General features: G+C 44.0%; 1 protein-coding gene across 1 annotated transcript in view; it reads right to left on the reverse strand.

Moving 5' to 3' along the window:
- Positions 1-14,336, reverse strand: part of ppp1cb (protein phosphatase 1, catalytic subunit, beta isozyme) — a 106,206-nt gene extending 91,870 nt beyond the window's left edge. Inside the window, exon 1 of the mRNA XM_067985134.1 lies at positions 14,191-14,336. Within this exon, the coding sequence (XP_067841235.1) occupies positions 14,191-14,242 (52 nt within the window). The 5' untranslated portion in view covers positions 14,243-14,336. The remainder of the gene's footprint in view (positions 1-14,190) is intronic.
- Between the last annotated feature and the right edge of the window lie 5,634 nt (positions 14,337-19,970).

Below are 19,970 nucleotides of genomic sequence, written 5' to 3' on the forward strand. Positions count from 1 at the left end.
ATAAATTCTACCCTATGCAGCATTCAAAACCACTTTCTCGTTCCATATTTAAAATTAATAGGAGTTTCTTTCCTTTCAACCAGATTTTCATATATTACAAAACCTTATGTAGCATCTGTTTACTGACAACAACACAATCAACCTATTACATATGGCACCACTACAGCGCTGTCCCTAAGATTGCTGCAGCAACATGCTATAGACACAGCTAAGCGATTCCACAACCAACGGATCAGGTCAAAGCTCTGCAGTCCTGCCACATCCAGTCGTGAATGATGGTGGACAATTAAACAACTAACGGGAGGAGGAGGCTCTGTAAACATTCCCATCCTCAATGATGGCAGAGTCCAACACGTGAGTGCAGAAGACAAGGCTGAAGCGTTTGCAACCATCTTCAGCCAGGAGTGCCGAGTGGATGATCCATCTCGGCCTCCTCCCGATATCCCCACCATCACAGAAGCCAGTCTTCAGCCAATTCGATTCACTCCACGTGATATCAAGAAACGGCTGAGTGCACCGGATACAATAAAGGCTACGGGCCCCGACAACATCTCGGCTGAAATGCTGAAGACTTGTGCTCTAGAATTAGCTGCACCTCTAGCCAAACTGTTCCAGTACAGCTACAACACTGGCATCTACTCGACAATGTGGAAAACTGCCCAGGTATGTCCTGTCCACAAAAAGCAGGACAAATCCAATCCGGCCAATTATCGCCCCTTCAGTCTACCCTCAATCATCAGCAAAGTGATGGAAGGTGTCGTCGACAGTGTTATCAAGCGGTACTTACTCGCCAATAACCTGCTCACTGATGCTCAGTTTGGGTTCTGCCAGGACCACTCGGCTCCAGACCTCGTTACATCCTTGGTCCAAACATGGACAAAAGAGCTGAATTCCAGAGGTGAGGCGAGTGTGACTGCCCTTGGCATCAGGCAGCATTTGACCGAGTGTGGCACCAAGGAGCCCTAGTAAAATTGAAGTCAATGGGAATCAGGGGGAAAACTCTCCAGTGGCTGGAGTCATGCCCAGCACAAAGGAAGATTGTAGTGGTTGTTGGAGGCCAATCATCTCAGCCCCAGGACATTGCTGCAAAAGTTCCTCAGGGCAGTGTCCTTGGCCCAACCATCTTCAGCTGCTTCATCAATGACTTTCCCTCCATCATAAGGTCAGAAATGGGGATGTTCGCTGATGATTGCACAGTGTTCAGTTCCATTCGCAACCCCTCAGATAATGAAGTAGTCCGTGCCCACATGCAGCAAGACCTGGACAACATCCAGGCTTGGGCTGAAAAGTGGCAAGTAACATTCGCGCCAGACAAGTGCCAGGCAATGACCATCTCCAACAAGAGAGAGAGTCTAACCACCTCCGCTTGACATTCAACGGCATTACCATCGCCGAATCCCCCACCATCAATATCTTGGGGGTCACCATTAGCCAGAAACTTAACTGGACCAGCCACGCAAATACTCTGGCTACAAGAGCAGGTCAGAGGCTGGGTATTCTGCAGCGAGTGACTCACCTCCTGACTCCCCAAAGCCTTTCCACCATCTACAAGGCACAAGTCAGGAATGTGATGGAATACTCTCCACTTGCCTGGATGAGTGCAGCCCCAACACTCAAGAAGCTTGACACCATCCAGGACAAAGCAGCCTGCTTGTTGGCACCCCATCTCCCACCCTAAACATTCACTCCCTTCACCACCGGCGCACCGTGGCTGCTGCGTGTACCATCTACAGGATGCACTGCAGCAACTCGGCAAGGCTTCTTCGACAGCACCTCCCAACGAGAAGGACAAGGGCAGCAGGCACATGGGAATAACACCACCTGCACGTTCCCCTCCAAGTCACACACCATCCCCACTTGAAAATATATCGCCGTTCCTTCATCGTCACTGGGTCAAAATTCCGGAACTCCCTAGCTAACAGCAATGTGGAAGAACCTTCACCACACGGACTGCAGCGGTTCAAGAAGGCGGCTCACAACCTTCTTCTCAAAGGCAATTAGGGATGGGCAATAAATGCTGGCCTTGCCAGCGACGCCCACATCCCATGAATGAATAAAAAAAAGCCCAATGTTGGGTTTGCAATATTTTAATATGTCCACTTGAACTGCACACAGCAATACAATTATAGATTTTGTCCTTCCAAACTCAGTTGTGGCTAGAGATAGCATTTTGAATGGTGTAACACCAGCTGAAGTGTTGGTGGTTACAGGTTTGTTACTGGTGCTAGATTTAGTGGGTGTAATTTGGGGGTGATATCACACAAGAAGTCAAATCAATCATGGCATCTAAGGGGGAATTAGATGAAGGGTAAGGGGATAAAAAGTCAAGAAAGGAGGACTGGAGTATAGAGCTGTAGTGAGACAGCTAGCACATGGATGATGAGCCAAAACATAATCTTTTGTACCAAAATTTCCATGATTCTATTAGAAGCAAATTCAATATTTTCTTTAGATATTGGCACCAGTTTGTTAAACAGCCCTTGTTACAATGGCACTACAAATTCAATTGTACACTATCTGCAAATCTTAAAAAGAATTAAGAGATGGATCTGCCAATTTCCCCTTCCAGCCTGCATAAACCAAATTATCCCACTGTAGCTTGAATGATTTTATTTCAGCCAGTCAGCACTTCCTTAAAGTGCAGGGTTGGAGAGTAAGAGCACAGCAATATTGTAAACATACTCCGAGAATTAAACAATACCATCTGTTGTCCACTGTAAATAGAAGCCAGCAGCAATAAATGAGTGTCAGCAATTGGAACAGTGACCTCCTTTAGTTAAATTGATTTTAGATTTTTTTTTATTTATAATCGACCCGCGAACCAAACCTAGTGCAATTTAAAATAACATGACTGAATTTGATATTTCGTTTGAGAAGAATAAGGGAGAGTTACAACCAAGGTTTTAAACTTAAGTAAGGCCAACTTTAAAGGGATGAGAAATGAATTAACCACAGTAAACTGGGCTGAACTGTTAATGGGTAAACCTACAGACAAACAGTGGAAAGTATTCAAAGAAGTATTTGATACAATACAAACCCAGTACATACCCCCCGTGTCGGCCTTGGCTCCGTGGTGGCACTCTCACTTCTGAATCAGAAGGTTGTGGGTTCAAGTCTCACTCCAGAGACTTGAGTACATAATATGGAATGACATCTCCGTGCAGTACTGAGGGAGTGCTGCACTTCAAAACTATTTAATTGGCTGTAAAGCACTTTGGGACGTCCTGAGGTTGTGAAAGGCGCTATACAAATTCAAGTTCTTTTTCTTTTAAAAGGCAACAGCTCCACTTGTACAGTTAAGCAGCCACGGTCAACAAATGAGGTAAGAGACAGCGTCAAGTTAAAAGAAAAGGCTTACACAAGTGTAAGGAAAAGTAGAAATCCAGCAGACCGGAAGATCTATAAAATGCAACAAAGAGATGCAAAGAGAAGTAATAAGATGTGTAGAAGGGAAATATGAAAAAAAGCTTGCAAGGGATATGGAGGGAAAAGACAAAATACCAGCAGTACAAGGGAACCGAAAAAGAAGTCAAGGAGTGGAACTTAGTGGATTTAAGTTTTAAAAAATGGTAATGAAGAAAATAATAGGACTTAAGACAGACACCTATCCAGGACCTGAGTTTTTTTTTTATTCGTTCACGGGATGTGGGCGTCGCTGGCAAGGCCGGCATTTATTGCCCATCCCTAATTGCCCTCGAGAAGGTGGTGGTGAGCCGCCTTCTTGAACCGCTGCAGTCCGTGTGGTGACGATTCTCCCACAGTGCTGTTAGGAAGGGAGTTCCAGGATTTTGACCCAGCGACAATGAAGGAACGGCGATATATTTCCAAGTCGGGATGGTGTGTGACTTGGAGGGGAACGTGCAGGTGGTGTTGTTCCCATGCGCCTGCTGCCCTTGTCCTTCTAGGTGGTAGAGGTCGCGGGTTTGGGAGGTGCTGTCGAAGAAGCCTTGGCGAGTTGCTGCAGTGCATCCTGTGGATGGTGCACACTGCAGCCACAGTGCGCCGGTGGTGAAGGGAGTGAATGTTTAGGGTGGTGGATGGGGTGCCAATCAAGCGGGCTGCTTTATCTTTTATCCACCTCAAGAGTATTAAAAGAAATGTAAGGAAATTACAGATGTGATAGTCATAAATTTTTGAAAGCTCTCTAGATTCAAGAATTGTGCCTTTGGAAAGGAGGAAGAAATCAGGTAACTACAGACCTATCAGTTTAACATCAGTTGTGGGGAAATTACTGGAATCTATCAGAGACAGTGTGACTGAACACTTGGATAAGTATGAAATGGTCAAAGAGAGTCAGCATGGATGTGTGATGGGTAGGTTACGTTTCACCAATCTGGATGAATTGTTTAAGGTCACTAGTATGGTGGATAGGGGAGTGTCTATGGATGTCGTCGATATGGGCTTCCAGAAGGCATTTAATAAGATTCCGCACAAGAGATTAGTAGCAAAAATAAAAGAGCATGCAAATGGAGATAATCTCGTGACATGGGTAGGTAATTGGTTGGGAGGAAGGAAAGAGAGTAGGGATTAAGGGAACACCGATTGGTGGGATGTGATAAGTGGTGTTCTCCTGGGATCTATACGGAGACCTCAGCTTTTCACCATTTCAATGACAGATGAAAGAATAGAGGATTGGATATCCAAGTTTGCAGATCACACTAAGGTAGGAGGCACTGTAAGTTATGTAGACGGGAGTAGGAAATTCAAAAGGATGTAGATAGATTAAGTGATTGGAGAAGTGTGAGGTTGTCCACTTTGGAGCAGAGAAGGATAATTCGGAATATTTTCTTAATGGCGAGGGAATAGGAGCTGTGGAGGAGCAAAAGGATTTAGGTATCCATGTACATAAATCACTAAAAGCTATCCAAGGATACTAATGGAATATTGACCTTTATCTCAAGGGGATTGGAATTCAAAGGTGAGGAAGTAATACTTTAGTTGTACAGAGCCTTGGTCAGATCCCATCTGGAGTACTGAATTCAGTTTTGGGCACCGAAGAAGGCTACAGCACAAATTCACCAGAATGATACCAGGGTTTAAAAGGGATACATTATGAGGACAGGTTGCATAAACTTGGTTTGTATTCCCTCAAGTTTAGACGATTGAGGAGCGATCTAATCCAGGTCGTTAAAATAACAAAGGGATTCGATAAGCTAGATACAGAGAAACTATTTCCTCTGGTGGGGGAATCCGAAACCAGAGGAAATAATCTGAAATTAAAGCGAAGCCATTCAGGACTGAAATCAGGAAATTCTTTTACAGTGGAAATCTACAACTCTCTTCCCCCAAAAGGCTATGGATGCTGGATTAATTGAAACCTTCAAGACTGAGATCGATAGATTTTTGTTAGGTAAGGGTGTTAAAAGGACATGGATCAATGGCAGGTAAATAGAGTTGAGGTACAGATCAGCCATGAACTAAGTGAACGGCAGTAAAAAGGCTCAAGGGGCTGAATGGCCTACTCCTGTTCCTATGTTTACTCAACAAGACAGTTTAGGAAAGCTAATTTATATTAAGTAGACGATGGATATAGAATGGCAAGTTTAACTACAGAATTGATCCCACAAAAAAACAGGGGCAAAATAACACTAGCAGTGTAAGTACGTGACTTCAACAATCCCTACATACAAAAAGAATAAAGGTCTCATTCAACAGCTAAACATGAAACATCCTGTTTATACCTTCAGATCAGGTCTTCTACAAACATACAGCTGGATTTGAGTTTTTTTCTCTCCATGGTACGAATCCTAGGCTACAGCACCATGGGTGCCAGGAGTCCTCTTGTAACTCACCCAAGCAGGTATTCTTTATGTGCCAGAACTTGGATAGGCAAATACCAGCTGGCTAGTCTATCCATAAAGGGCATCACAGCCAACCCCAAAACGGGTTTTCAGTTTCCAGCACTAAGTAGCAATCAGGAGTTGGAACCCTGCCTGAGATCAGTTAACTCGGCAAAGGCCAGTGATCAACCATATATCTTTTTCAGAACTTTTCAACTCAAGTGATTCTCAGTAACACAGTCAAATGGCAGATATTGCATTTCTACAAAAGTTATACTACGGTGACCATTAAGTGATTTCCCCTCTCCCCCCTTTCTGTAGCATGTAAGAGCAGATCATTTCTCTGTGCTAGGGGCAGGTGTTTTCAAGACAGTTTTTCCTCATTCGGATGTTACTCAAAATGTTGTCACATAAAACAGCTTTAACCCACCATCCTGACAATCTTGTTAGGGGTAATCAAACTAAAATTGTGGACAGGTTCAATTCCCAAAAACATACTGGGCCAGATTTTGCTGGAGCGGGGCATCTCACAGCCTGCCCCATTAGTTGGACTTGCAATTGCACATTTAGGTTTTAAATTTTTTTGCCCACAAAGTTGCTGGAAGTGCGAGCTGATAACGGCGCAGCGAGGGCACCTGAGACCTTGGTGAACGATGGGACCTACAGGGTATCTCCTTAACCAATGAAATTGAAGGATTGAGAAAAAAAACTAGGGGAAGTAGTGAGAAGGAGGGTGAATTCAATGTCAAATCAGGTACAGAAAGAAAAAGAGAGGGAAAGGAAGACTGGACTAACAACAACTTGCATTTATATAGCATCTTTATTTATTTTTTTATTCATTCATGGGATGTGGACGTCGCTGGCAAGGCCAGCATTTATTGCCCATCCCTAATTGCCCTCGAGAAGGTGGTGGTGAGCCGCCTTCTTGAACCGCTGCAGTCCGTGTGGTGAAGGTTCTCTCACAGTACTGTTAGGAAGGGAGTTCCAGGATTTTCACCCAGCGACAATGAAGGAATGGCAATATATTTCCAAGTCAGGATGGTGACTTGGAGGGGAACATGCAGGTGGTGTTGTTCCCATGTGCCTAATGCCCTTGTCCTTCTAGGTGGTAGAGGTCACAGGTTTGGGAGGTGCTGTCGAAGAAGCCTTGCCGAGTTGCTGCAGTGCATCCTGTAGATGGTACACACTGCAGCCACATTGCGCCGGTGGTGAAGGGAGTGAATGTATAGGGTGGTGGATGGGGTGCCAATCAAGCAAGCTGCTTTGTCCTGGATGATGTCGAGTTTCTTGAGTGTTGTTGGAGCTGCACTCATCCAGGCAAGTGGAGAGTATTCCATCACACTCCTGACTTGTACCTCATAGATTGTGGAAAGGCTTGGGGAGTCAGGAGTGAGTCACTCGCTGCAGAATACCCAGCCTCTGACCTGCTCTTGTAGCCACAGTATTTATGTGGCTGGTCCAGTTAAGTTTCTGGTCAATGGTGACCCCCAGGATGTTGATAGTGGGGGATTCGGCGATGGTAATGGCGTTGAACGTCAAGGGAAGGTGGTTAGACTCTCTCTTGTTGGAGATGGTCATTGCCTGGCACTCGTCTGGTGCGAATATTACTTGCCACTTATCAGCCCAAACCTGGATGTTGTCCAGGTCTTGCTGCATATGGGCACAGACTGCTTCATTATCTGAGGGGTTGCGAATGGAACTGAACACTGTGCAATCATGAGCAAAATCCCCATTTCTGACCTTATGATGGAGGGAAGGTGATTGATGAAGCAGCTGAAGATGGTTGGGCCTAGCTCACTGCCCTGAGGAACTGAGGGCTGAGATGATTGGCCTCCAACAACCACTTCCATCTTCCTTTGTGCTAGGTATGACTCCAGCCAATGGAGAGTTTTCCCCAATTCCCAATGACTTCAATTTTACGAGTAAAAACGTAGTAATAAGTCTCGAGGCACTTCAGAGGAGCGTTATCAAACAAAATGTGACACTGAGCCACATAAGGAGATATTAGGACAGGTGACTAAAAGCTTGGTCAAAGAAGTGGTTTTAAGGAGCGTCTTAAAGGAGGAGAGATAGAGAGGCGGAAGGGTTTAGGGAGGGAATTCCAGAGCTTAGGATTAAGAGAGAGACAAACGAAAAGTAAGAATTTTAAAAAAAATTTAACATTTTTAAATCTCCTAAAACCATTCACTACTTGTAGAAATGAGACTCCATACTTATAATTGTTTACTTTCTGGGCAAGAGAGGATGATTGGCATTCATTAACAATTATCACACCCTTAAAAGGGCATTTATGCTGATTAATAGACAACCTTCTATGGCGAGTTTAACAGGCAATTAATGTGCAACTGCAGCAACTTCATGAAAATCACAGTGAGGTTAAGCGCAAGATATCGTTTTCGCAAAATCAGCTAGCAACTTGTGGCGATTTGCAATTCACAGGGTATCTCTTCCTCACCAAGTTGCTGGCTGTGTGCGTATTAACAGCATGCGTCGTTTAGACGCGTTATTTTTTCAGCAAAATCTGTCCTATTAACTTGCTTTACTGATTGCTTAGTTCTGACAATGAATGTAAATGTTGTCAATGCTGCACAGAGCCTGACTGTTAATTGTTCCCCACTTCAGTTCCTTCTAGTTTAGTTATTTTAAAAATCTATTTCTTGGAGGTGCACGATATTTTGGAGCACAAATGCACTGCTCCACGCCAGTGGTAAGAAATAGGGTGCATTCCCAAGCAAATTCTTAATTGGAACTGTGATGTTGTGGAAAAGTGCCAAGAAGGAGCCAGACATCTCCCCACAGTTTTGGGAGGAGGTGCAAAAATGCACACATAATCATCCTAACTGCTGGCATGGAGTGTCACTGGCAGCAGCCCGAGAGCAGGCAGCTTGCCCACTTGGTTACAAGCTGGTACAAGGTCAAGGGACAACTTGAGACTTGGGCAAGAAATACAGGGATTTTATACCTTTCCAAATATTGGAAAGAAAAACATTTATATTTACAGTGCATAATAGAGCAACAAACGTAACTAGACCGATGATAAATTTGGAATCCATGATGTTTCCAGAGCTGATATGGGTAGGGAAAGTAGCCACACTCGCTGCATTTGAATAACAAGTTTAAGATCAATCATCTGTATCTCTGCATAAGTGATATAAACTCTTGTGGGTAATGGAAAATTAGGTGGTAGTTGAACAACTACCTAGGTCAATTTAATTCACTTGCAAAAATGACACTTTCTTGTATGTACATGACTATAAGGCATCTTCTCACTCGTAAGAAGTGGCCCTGGAAATAGTGGATGCATTGGTGATCATCTTCCAAAATTCTATAGACTCTGGAACTGTTCCTACAGATTGGAAGGGTGGCAAATGTAACCCCACTATTTAAAAAAGGAGGGAGAAAAAACAGGGAATTACAGACCAGTTAGCCTAACATCAGTAGTGGGGAAAATGCTAGTCTATTATAAAAGATGTGATAACAGAACACTTGGAGGGCATTAACGGGATTGGACAAAGTCAGCATGGGTTTATGAAAGGGAAATCATGCTTAACAAATCTACTGGAGTTTTTTGAGGTTGTAACTAGTAGAATAGATAAGGGAGAATCAGTGGATGTGGTGAATTTGGATTTTCAGAAGGCTTTTGATAAGGTCCCACACAAGAGGTTAGTGTGCAAAATTAAAGCACACGGGATTGGGGGGAATACACTGGCATGGATTGAGAATTGGTTGACAGACTGGAAACAGAGAGTAGGAATAAACAGGTCTTTTCCCAGGTTTATTTTATTCGTTCATGGGATGTGGGCGTCGCTGGCGAGGCCAGCATTTATTGCCCATCTGGGTGGCAGGCAGTGACTAGTGGGGTACCGCAGGGATCAGTGCTTGGGCCCCAGCTATTCACAATATATATCAATGATTTGGATGAGGGAACTAAATGTAACATTTCCAGGTTTGCAGACAACACAAAGCTGGGGTGGAATGTGAGCTGTGAGAAGGATGCAAAGAGGCTCCAATGTGATTTAGACAAGTTGGGTGAGTGGGCAAGAACATGGCAGATGCAGTATAACGTGGATAAATGTGAGGTTATCCACTTTGGTTGTAAAAACAGAAAGGCAGATTATCTGAATGGTGATAGATTGGGAAAAGGGGAGGTGCAACAAGACTTGAGTGTCCTTGTACACCAGTCGCTGAAAGCGAGCATTCAGGTGCAGCAAGCAGTTAGGAAGGCAAATGGTATGTTGGCCTTCATTGCAAGAGGATTTGAGTACAGGAGCAGGGATGTCTTACTGCAGTTATACAGGGCCTTGGTGAGACCACATCTGGAGTATTGTGTGCTTTTTTGGTCTCCTTATCTGAGGAAGGATGTCCTTGCCATGGAGGGAGTGCAACGAAGATTTACCAGACTGATTCCTGGGATGGCAGGATTGACATATGAGGATAGATTGGGTCAACTAGGCCTATATTCACTAGAGTTTAGAAGAATGAGAGGTGATCTCATCGAAACATATAAAATCCTAACAGGACTAGACAGACTAGATGCAGGGAGGATGTTCCCGAAGGATGGGGAATCCAGAACCAGGGGTCACAGTCTCAGGATACGGGGTATGCCATTTAGAACTGAGATGAGGAGAAATTTCTTCACTCAGAGGGTGGTGTACCTGTGGAATTCTCTACCACAGAAGGCAGTGGAGGCTAAGTCATTAGATGTATTCAAGAAGGAGATAGATATATTTCTTAATGCTAAAGGGATTAAGGGATATGGGGAAAAAGCGGGAACAGGGTACTGAGTCAGACAATCAGCCATGATTATTTTGAATGGCAGGGCAGGCCCGAAGGGCCTACTCTTACCCCTATTTTCTATGTAACAAACAATCACATCTCCTACCAGGTACCAGTGTCAGCTTGGCTCAGTTGGTAGCACTCAGTTCTGCCCTGGAAGGTTGTGGTTTCAAGCCCCACTATGGACTTGACCACATAATCTGGAATGACACTCAGTGTAGTACTGAGAGATTGTTCCATTGTCAGAGATGCAATACTTCCCTCTGCCCCCTTTTCTAAGTTAACTTGTTACAGCCTCAAAACTATGCTTTAGTTTAACCCTATCTATCTTCCAGATAAAAGATTTAAAACAAATCTCAATTAAAAATTAACTACAAGCAAACCAGCACATCTGCTCTCACTAGGACTGCCATTTTGTATCTGGATGGACTGGAGAGGGTAGACTGCAGATGGGTGTTATATTAACACAAGGTACAGTAGATACAATCACATCACTATTGCAACCACCAGTCCAGTTGACTAAGGATCAAGATGAATGGAGGCAGGACTATGAAATTCTATCACCTACTTGAAAAAACACATTTATTTATTTTCAATAAGTATTATGATGAAACATCAATTTATATTTTAAAAACACACAATTTTGTAACACAGAATAACAAATGTCTAGGTTATACCATCCGTGGTGTATTTTGTTCAAAACTCTATTGTAACATCGAATTGCATAGAATCTGCAAGACAGAAGCAGGCCATTCGGCCCAGCTGGTCTTTACTGGCATTCCCACCCTTCTTCATCTAACCCTATCACATATCCTTCTATTCCTTGCCCCCTCGTGTACTTATCTAGCTTCCCCTTAAATGTACCTATGCTATTCGTCTCAACTACTCTGTGTTAGCAAGTTCCACATTCTTACCACTCTTTGGGTAAAGAAGTTTCTCCTGAATTCCCTATTGGATTTATTGGTGACTATCTTAAATTTATGGCCCCTCGTTTTGGTCTCCCCCACGTGTGGAAACAATTTGTCTACGTCTACCCTAATAAACCCCTTCATAATTTTAAAAACTTCTATTATGTCACCCCTCAGCTTCTCTTTTCGAGAAAAAAAAGAGCCTCAGCCTCTTCAGCTGAAAGGGGTACACGGCAGGAATGAGAGAAAAAAAAATCAAAGATCTTTTTATTGAACTTGTAATTAAGAACCATGTATTTTGAGCAGTGTTAAATAAACAGTGATACATTTGTCTTGAACAGCAAGCAGCTGTATTCCTTTAGGCTTTTCTGGCAATACATTTCTATCAGCGTGCATTACCCATTTACCACAACAGTGCTGTTAGTACAACAGTACTACTGTAGCATAGCATTTTGGTATGCTAGACAGTATCGTGTAGTGTACAATGGTTTTTGTGACAATAGTATTTATCACATTAAACTACTAGCCATGACATGGCCACAGTGTACCAAACAGTTTCACTTTTCACAAGACTTTTAAAACCGGTGTCAAAGAAACAGTAATAATGGCTCCCCTAACGACCTCAGTTGGTTAAGAAAGGGAGATGAGCCAGAGATACTACAAAGGCCCCAGGTTCAATCTCCTTCCCGTGCTAAGTTAGCAGTGGCAGTAGTAAAGACACCATAAATGGCCTTAGCATACCTGAACTGTGAAGATCAGCCAACTTCTAACCTCTGCTAGAAGTGCACATGTGTGGACAAGAATGAAGAATGGCTACTGGGTGAGGTGACAGAAGACAATCTGGATCCAAGGAACTATACCCTAACATGACATCGATGCCTTTCAGAAAGGAGAGAAAATTGGCAGGACAAAAAAAATGAAAAAAAATACACAAGCACTTTCTCATTCTAATAGTTCTTTTAAAATATAGGTCAAGAAAAAATATTCTTGAAATCACTAACAGGGTAGTGTCCAAGAGCAGCACCACTGAAGGCTGCAACTACAAACAGGCCCTAAAGCTAGTCATCAGAAAACTGGCCAGATATGCACAGTACCCAATCTGCAAGATCTCCATTGTCAGCCAGCTCCTACTGTGCACGTAGGCTAATCTGAAGTCCCTGCTCTCCACTCTTTACACCTCCCCATTGACGATGCTACAAAAACGATGAGCACCAAGGTGACCCAACCTGGTGGGTCTTGGGAGCTAAAGAAAACACTTTCTTAAAAAAAAGGCAAGTATAATATTTCCTCAGCATATTTTTCCAAATACAGAATACTTAATCCCCTAAACTGTGTAGCCAACCCACACTATATAACCCACCAGTCTATATACAACCTAAATGCAATAAAACCAAACAAATTTCTCATCTGAGGTCCAAATAACCAACACACACAGACTACCTTCAGGTGTTATTTAGGCAGCCTCATTTATGCAGATAATTATTACATTGCTGGTAATAACAAATGAGCTTTATTCAAAACCTAATTTATCGTTCACATCGTTCACCTGACGAAGGAGGAAGCCTCCGAAAGCTTGTGAATTTAAAATAAAATTGCTGGACTATAACTTGGTGTTGTAAAATTGTTTATAATTTATGAATGTTTCTTATACTTAGTCCACCTTCCTCTCAGTAATGTCAAGACTAAAATGTGCAAATTAATTTCATAATGCCAAAGTTTTACTTCATTTGAATTCTCCATGAAACTGTTAAAGATTTTCAATACATCCTTTATCTTTGGAATATAGTGAACTCCAAACAAGGGGAATGCAATCCAGCTGCTGATGGAGGGAAAAACACACCCACAAGCACAGCACATTAAACATTCCCAGAGAGTTGACATCAGACAGACCCAAAGAAAGTCTCCTTGTAAGGAATGGACTGTGGAGCTTCACAACCACGGCCTTTCTTACCATAAAGAAAAAACAAAACTCCCAAAAGCACATTTCGATGATCTACATCCAAAAGTTTCCTCACAAAAGATAGGTGCGGTAATTAAAAATTGTCAAAAATACCTTCAACAAATATGAGTTTAGGCAGGAACTAAGCTCCTTCAGAGCACTCCTGCCTCAAAGCGAAACGTTTCAAAAAAAAATTAGGTTAAAATAAAAACCCACCCCTCAAAATACACAATTTTATGCCTTTCGTGTATGTACAGAAAATCCAAAAATGTCAGCAATTCTCATTATTATATAAGACAATTACATTTACAAAAGTCAGAAAAGTACTCACTCGGTTACAAAAATCAATGGGATAATTTTTTTTAAATCAGTTTTTAAATATTAATTAATGTCAGTAACTCGACTTCCGCCCTCACGAGAGGCGCTTTGGAAGGATTTTTCTTTTTGAATTAGTCGCGGCCACTAACGGTTAAACCGACCGCGACTCGGGCCCGGGCTCGGGGCCGCGAGCACAGGGCGCTGTGAAAGGTAAACCTTTTACCTCCGCTTCATTTCTTCAATTTATTATTAATATGTTTTCCTTCCTCGACCCAACAGGCCAAATCCAGTCGAGCACACACACACACAGAGATGTGTTTGTTTCAAGTCCTTTATTTAATTTTTAAAAAAACGATTCCCCGTCCTTCAAAAGCGAAATTATACCTCGCATTTTTTTTTAAAAATGGTTCTAACTTTAATTATTCCTCAAAAAAAGGAAAAGCGTATTTAAGGTTATTCTACTGCTCACCTTCCAGGAGCCGAGCTATCAGACTGTCCACATTCAGCTCTCCGTCCGCCATTTTGCAGCAAACACTCCTCACAGCAGCAGCAGAGAGGGAAATCTGAGAGAGGAGGGCAGGTTATTTACTGAGTAACCCTGTCAGTACTGAACTAAACTCACACAGCAACAGCAGAGAGGGAAACCTGAGAGAGGAGGGCAGGTTATTTACTGAGTAACCCTGTCAGTACTGAACTAAACTCACACAGCAACAGCAGAGAGGGAAACCTGAGAGAGGAGGGCAGGTTATTTACTGAGTAACCCTGTCAGTACTGAACTAAACTCACACAGCAGCAGCAGCAGAGAGGGAAATCTGAGAGAGGAGGGCAGGTTATTTACTGAGTAACCCTGTCAGTACTGAACTAAACTCACACAGCAGCAGCAGAGAGGGAAATCTGAGAGAGGAAGGCAGGTTATTTACTGAGTAACCCTGTCAGTACTGAACTAAACTCACACAGCAACAGCAGAGAGGGAAACCTGAGAGAGGAGGGCAGGTTATTTACTGAGTAACCCTGTCAGTACTGAACTAAACTCACACAGCAGCAGCAGAGAGGGAAACCTGAGAGAGGAGGGCAGGTTATTTACTGAGTAACCCTGTCAGTACTGAACTAAACTCACAGCAGCAGCAGCAGAGAGGGAAATCTGAGAGAGGAGGGCAGGTTATTTACTGAGTAACCCTGTCAGTACTGAACTAAACTCACACAGCAGCAGCAGAGAGGGAAATCTGAGAGAGGAAGGCAGGTTATTTACTGAGTAACCCTGTCAGTACTGAACTAAACTCACACAGCAACAGCAGAGAGGGAAACCTGAGAGAGGAAGGCAGGTTATTTACTGAGTAACCCTGTCAGTACTGAACTAAACTCACACAGCAACAGCAGAGAGGGAAACCTGAGAGAGGAGGGCAGGTTATTTACTGAGTAACCCTGTCAGTACTGAACTAAACTCACACAGCAGCAGCAGCAGAGAGGGAAATCTGAGAGAGGAGGGCAGGTTATTTACTGAGTAACCCTGTCAGTACTGAACTAAACTCACACAGCAGCAGCAGAGAGGGAAATCTGAGAGAGGAAGGCAGGTTATTTACTGAGTAACCCTGTCAGTACTGAACTAAACTCACACAGCAACAGCAGAGAGGGAAACCTGAGAGAGGAGGGCAGGTTATTTACTGAGTAACCCTGTCAGTACTGAACTAAACTCACACAGCAGCAGCAGAGAGGGAAACCTGAGAGAGGAGGGCAGGTTATTTACTGAGTAACCCTGTCAGTACTGAACTAAACTCACAGCAGCAGCAGCAGAGAGGGAAATCTGAGAGAGGAGGGCAGGTTATTTACTGAGTAACCCTGTCAGTACTGAACTAAACTCACACAGCAGCAGCAGAGAGGGAAATCTGAGAGAGGAAGGCAGGTTATTTACTGAGTAACCCTGTCAGTACTGAACTAAACTCACACAGCAGCAGCAGCAGAGAGGGAAATCTGAGAGAGGAGGGCAGGTTATTTACTGAGTAACCCTGTCAGTACTGAACTAAACTCACACAGCAGCAGCAGAGAGGGAAATCTGAGAGAGGAAGGCAGGTTATTTACTGAGTAACCCTGTCAGTACTGAACTAAACTCACACAGCAACAGCAGAGAGGGAAACCTGAGAGAGGAGGGCAGGTTATTTACTGAGTAACCCTGTCAGTACTGAACTAAACTCACACAGCAGCAGCAGAGAGGGAAACCTGAGAGAGGAGGGCAGGTTATTTACTGAGTAACCCTGTCAGTACTGAACTAAACTCACAGCAGCAGCAGCAGAGAGGGAAATCTGAGAGAGGAGGGCAGGTTATTTACTGAGTAACCCTGTCAGTACTGAACTAAACTCACACAGCAGCAGCAGAGAGGGAAATCTGAGAGAGGAAGGCAGGTTATTTACTGAGTAACCCTGTCAGTACTGAACTAAACTCACACAGCAGCAGCAGAGAGGGAAACCTGAGAGAGGAGGGCAGGTTATTTACTGAGTAACCCTGTCAGTACTGAACTAAACTCACACAGCAGCAGCAGAGAGGGAAACCTGAGAGAGGAGGGCAGGTTATTTACTGAGTAACCCTGTCAGTACTGAACTAAACTCACACAGCAGCAGCAGAGAGGGAAATCTGAGAGAGGAGGGCAGGTTATTTACTGAGTAACTCTGTCAGTACTGAACTAAACTCACACAGCAGCAGCAGAGAGGGAAACCTGAGAGAGGAGGGCAGGTTATTTACTGAGTAACCCTGTCAGTACTGAACTAAACTCACTCAGTAGCAGCAGAGAGGGAAATCTGAGAGAGGAGGGCAGGTTATTTACTGAGTAACTCTGTCAGTACTGAACTAAACTCACACAGCAGCAGAGAGTCTTTGTTGCCTCCAGACTCAACTATTTCAATGCTCTCCTGGCCAGCCTCCCATCTTTCGTGCTCCGTAAACTTCAGCTCATCCAAAGCTCTGATGACCGTATCCTGACTCGCATCAAAGCCCGTTCACCCATCACCCCTGTGTTCACGAACCTACATCGGCTCCCAGTACAGCACTGCCTCAAATTTAAAATTCTCATCCTTGTGTTCAAAGCCCTCCATGGCCTTGCCCCTCCCTATCCCTCTGGTAGGGGAATCCAGAACAACAGGGCAAATCTTAAAATTAGAGCTAGGCCATTTAGGAGTGAATTCAGGGAACACTTTTTCACACAAAGGGTGGTGGAAATTTGGAAGTCACTGCCCAAAAAGCTGTGGATACTGGGTCAACTGAAATGTTCAAGACAGATCAATAGATTTTTATGAGGTAAGGGTATCAAGGGATATGGAGCAAAGGTGGGTAAATGGAGTTGAGGATCAGTCATGATCTAATTAAATGGTAGAACAGGCTCGGCGGGGGGGGGGGCTGAATGACCTACTCCTGTTCCTATGTTCATAATTGTAAACAATTTTACAACACCAAGTTATAGTCCAGCAATTTTATTTTAAATTCACAAGCTTTCGGAGGCTTCCTCCTTTGTCAGGTGAACGATGTGAAAATGAAATCCTCGAAATGAAATCGTATTTATAATTCACAGAACAATGCTTGGTAATTACAGACAGTCTTTTCAACTGCCCGTTGCCAAGGCAATCAGTGTGCAGACAGACAGGTGTTACCTGCCAGGTCTCAGAATATACAAAGCACCAAAAAAAACAACAAACAAAAAAAAAACAGAGATAGAGAGGTAGAAACATAGAAAAGACAGCAACTGACCCGTTATATTAAAAACAGATAACATTTGTTCGCTGGTGGGGTAACGTGTAGCGTGACATGAACCCAAGATCCCGGTTGAGGCCGTCCTCATGGGTGCGGAACTTGGCTATCAATTTCTGCTCGACGATTTTGCGTTGTCGTGTGTCTCGAAGGCCGCCTTGGAGTACGCTTACCCGAAGGTCGGTGGATGAATGTCCATGACTGCTGAAGTGTTCCCCGACTGGGAGGGAACCCTCCTGTTTGGCGATTGTTGCGCGGTGTCCGTTCATCCGTTGTCGTAGCGTCTGCATGGTCTCGCCAATGTACCATGCTCTGGGGCATCCTTTCCTGCAACGTATGAGGTAGACAAAGTTGGCCGAGTCACAGGAGTATGAACCATGCACCTGGTGGGTGGTGTCCTCTCGTGTGATGGTGGTATCTGTGTCGATGATCTGGCATGTCTTGCAGAGGTTACCGTGGCAGGGTTGTGTGGTGTCGTGGACGCTGTTCTCTTGAAAGCTAGGTAATTTGCTGCGAACGATGGTCTGTTTGAGGTTGGGTGGCTGTTTAAAGGCGAGTAGTGGAGGTGTGGGGATGGCCATAGCGAGGTGTTTGTCCTCATTGATGACATGTTGAAGGCTGCGGAGAACATGGCGTAGTTTCTCCGCTCCGGGGAAGTACTGGACGACAAAGGGTACTCTGTTGGTTGCGTCCCGTGTTAGTCTCCTGAGGAGGTCTATGCGATTTTTTGCTGTGGCCCGTCGGAACTGTCGATCGATGAGTCGAGCGTCATATCCCGTTCTTACTAGGGCGTCTTTCAGCGTCTGTAGGTGTCCATCGCGTCCCTCCTCGTCTGAGCAGACCCTGTGTATTCGCAGGGCCTGTCCATAGGGGATGGCCTCTTTGACGTGGTTAGGGTGGAAGCTGGAAAAGTGGAGCATCGTGAGGTTGTCCGTGGGCTTGCGGTAGAGTGAGGTGCTGAGGTGCCCGTCTTTGATGGAGATTCGTGTGTCCAAGAAAGAAACTGATTCTGAGGAGTAGTCCATGGTGAGCTTGATGGTGGGATGGAACTTGTTGATGTTATCGTGTAGTCTCTTTAGTGATTCCTTGCCGTGGGTCCATAGAAAGAAAATATCGTCGATGTATCTGGTGTATAGTGTTGGTTGGAGGTCTTGTGCAGTGAAGAAGTCCTGCTCGAACTTGTGCATGAAAATGTTGGCGTATTGGGGTGCGAATTTGGTCCCCATGGCTGTTCCGTGTGTTTGGGTAAAGAACTGGTTATCGAAGGTGAAGACATTGTGATCCAGGATGAAGCGGATGAGTTGTAGGATGGCGTCCGGAGATTGGCTATTGTTGGTGTTGAGTATTGATGCTGTCGCAGCGATGCCGTCATCGTGGGGGATACTGGTGTATAGTGCCGAGACGTCCATCGTGGTGAGAAGTGTTCCTGGTTCAACTGGTCCGTGGGTACTGAGTTTTTGTAGGAAGTCTGTAGTGTCGCGACAGAAGCTGGGGGTTCCCTGTACGATGTTCCCTGTACCATGTTCTCCGCAGCCTTCAACATGTTGAGGTTGAAGATCAGTCATGATCTGATTGAATGGCGGAGCAGGCTTGAGGGGCCGTATGGCCTACTCCTGCTCCTATTTCTTATGTTCTTATGAAAAGGAGAGCCATGGTGAGGCTGATCTCTCGTGTCAAAGGACTAAGTTATGAGGACACATTGGAGAAATTTCAGGCTTTCAGCTTTGAAAGGAGGTATCTTAGAGGTAATATATAAGATTACTTCAAACTAAATTGTGAGAGTAGGACAAGGGGACACAGGTTCAAACTAGTAAATGGTAAATTTAGGGCTGAGATCAGGAAGTTCATTTTCACACAGTGATCAATACATGAAATGTATCCTGGATAGTATAGTAGAGTTGAAAACCCTGGAATCATATAATAAACAATTAGCTGCTACAATGGGGGAACTTTAAGGTCTTTCTGAATAGCCAAGCTATCTCAATAGAGCTATGACACTGGTATCTACCCAATCACTGTATAAATCACTGGTTAGGCCCCAGCTGGAGTATTGTGTTTAATTCTGGGCACCTTACTTTAGGAAGGATGTCATGGCCTTAGAGAGGATGTAGAGTAGATTTACTGGAATGGTATCAGAGATGCAGGTCTTCAGTTACATGGATAGACTAGAGAAGCTGGGATTGTTCTCCTTAGAACAGAGAAGGTTAAGGGGAGATTTAATAGAGGTGTTCAAAATCATGAAGGGCTTTGATAGAGTAAATAAGGAGAAACTGTTTCCAGTGGCAGAAGGTTCAGTAACCCGAGAACACAGATTTAAGGTAATTGGCAAAAGAATCAGAGGCGAGATGAGGAGAAATTTTTTTACACAGTGAGTTGTTATGATCTCGAATGCACTGCCTGAAAGGGTGGTGGAAGCAGATTCAATACTAACTTTCAAAAGGGAATTGGATATTCTGAAGGGGAAAAATTTGCAGAGCTATGAAGAAAGGGCAGGGGAATGGGACTAATTGGATAGCT

The sequence above is a fragment of the Heptranchias perlo genome, chromosome 5, assembly GCF_035084215.1.
Source record: "Heptranchias perlo isolate sHepPer1 chromosome 5, sHepPer1.hap1, whole genome shotgun sequence".
In the NCBI taxonomy this organism is placed as follows: Eukaryota; Metazoa; Chordata; class Chondrichthyes; order Hexanchiformes; family Hexanchidae; genus Heptranchias; species Heptranchias perlo.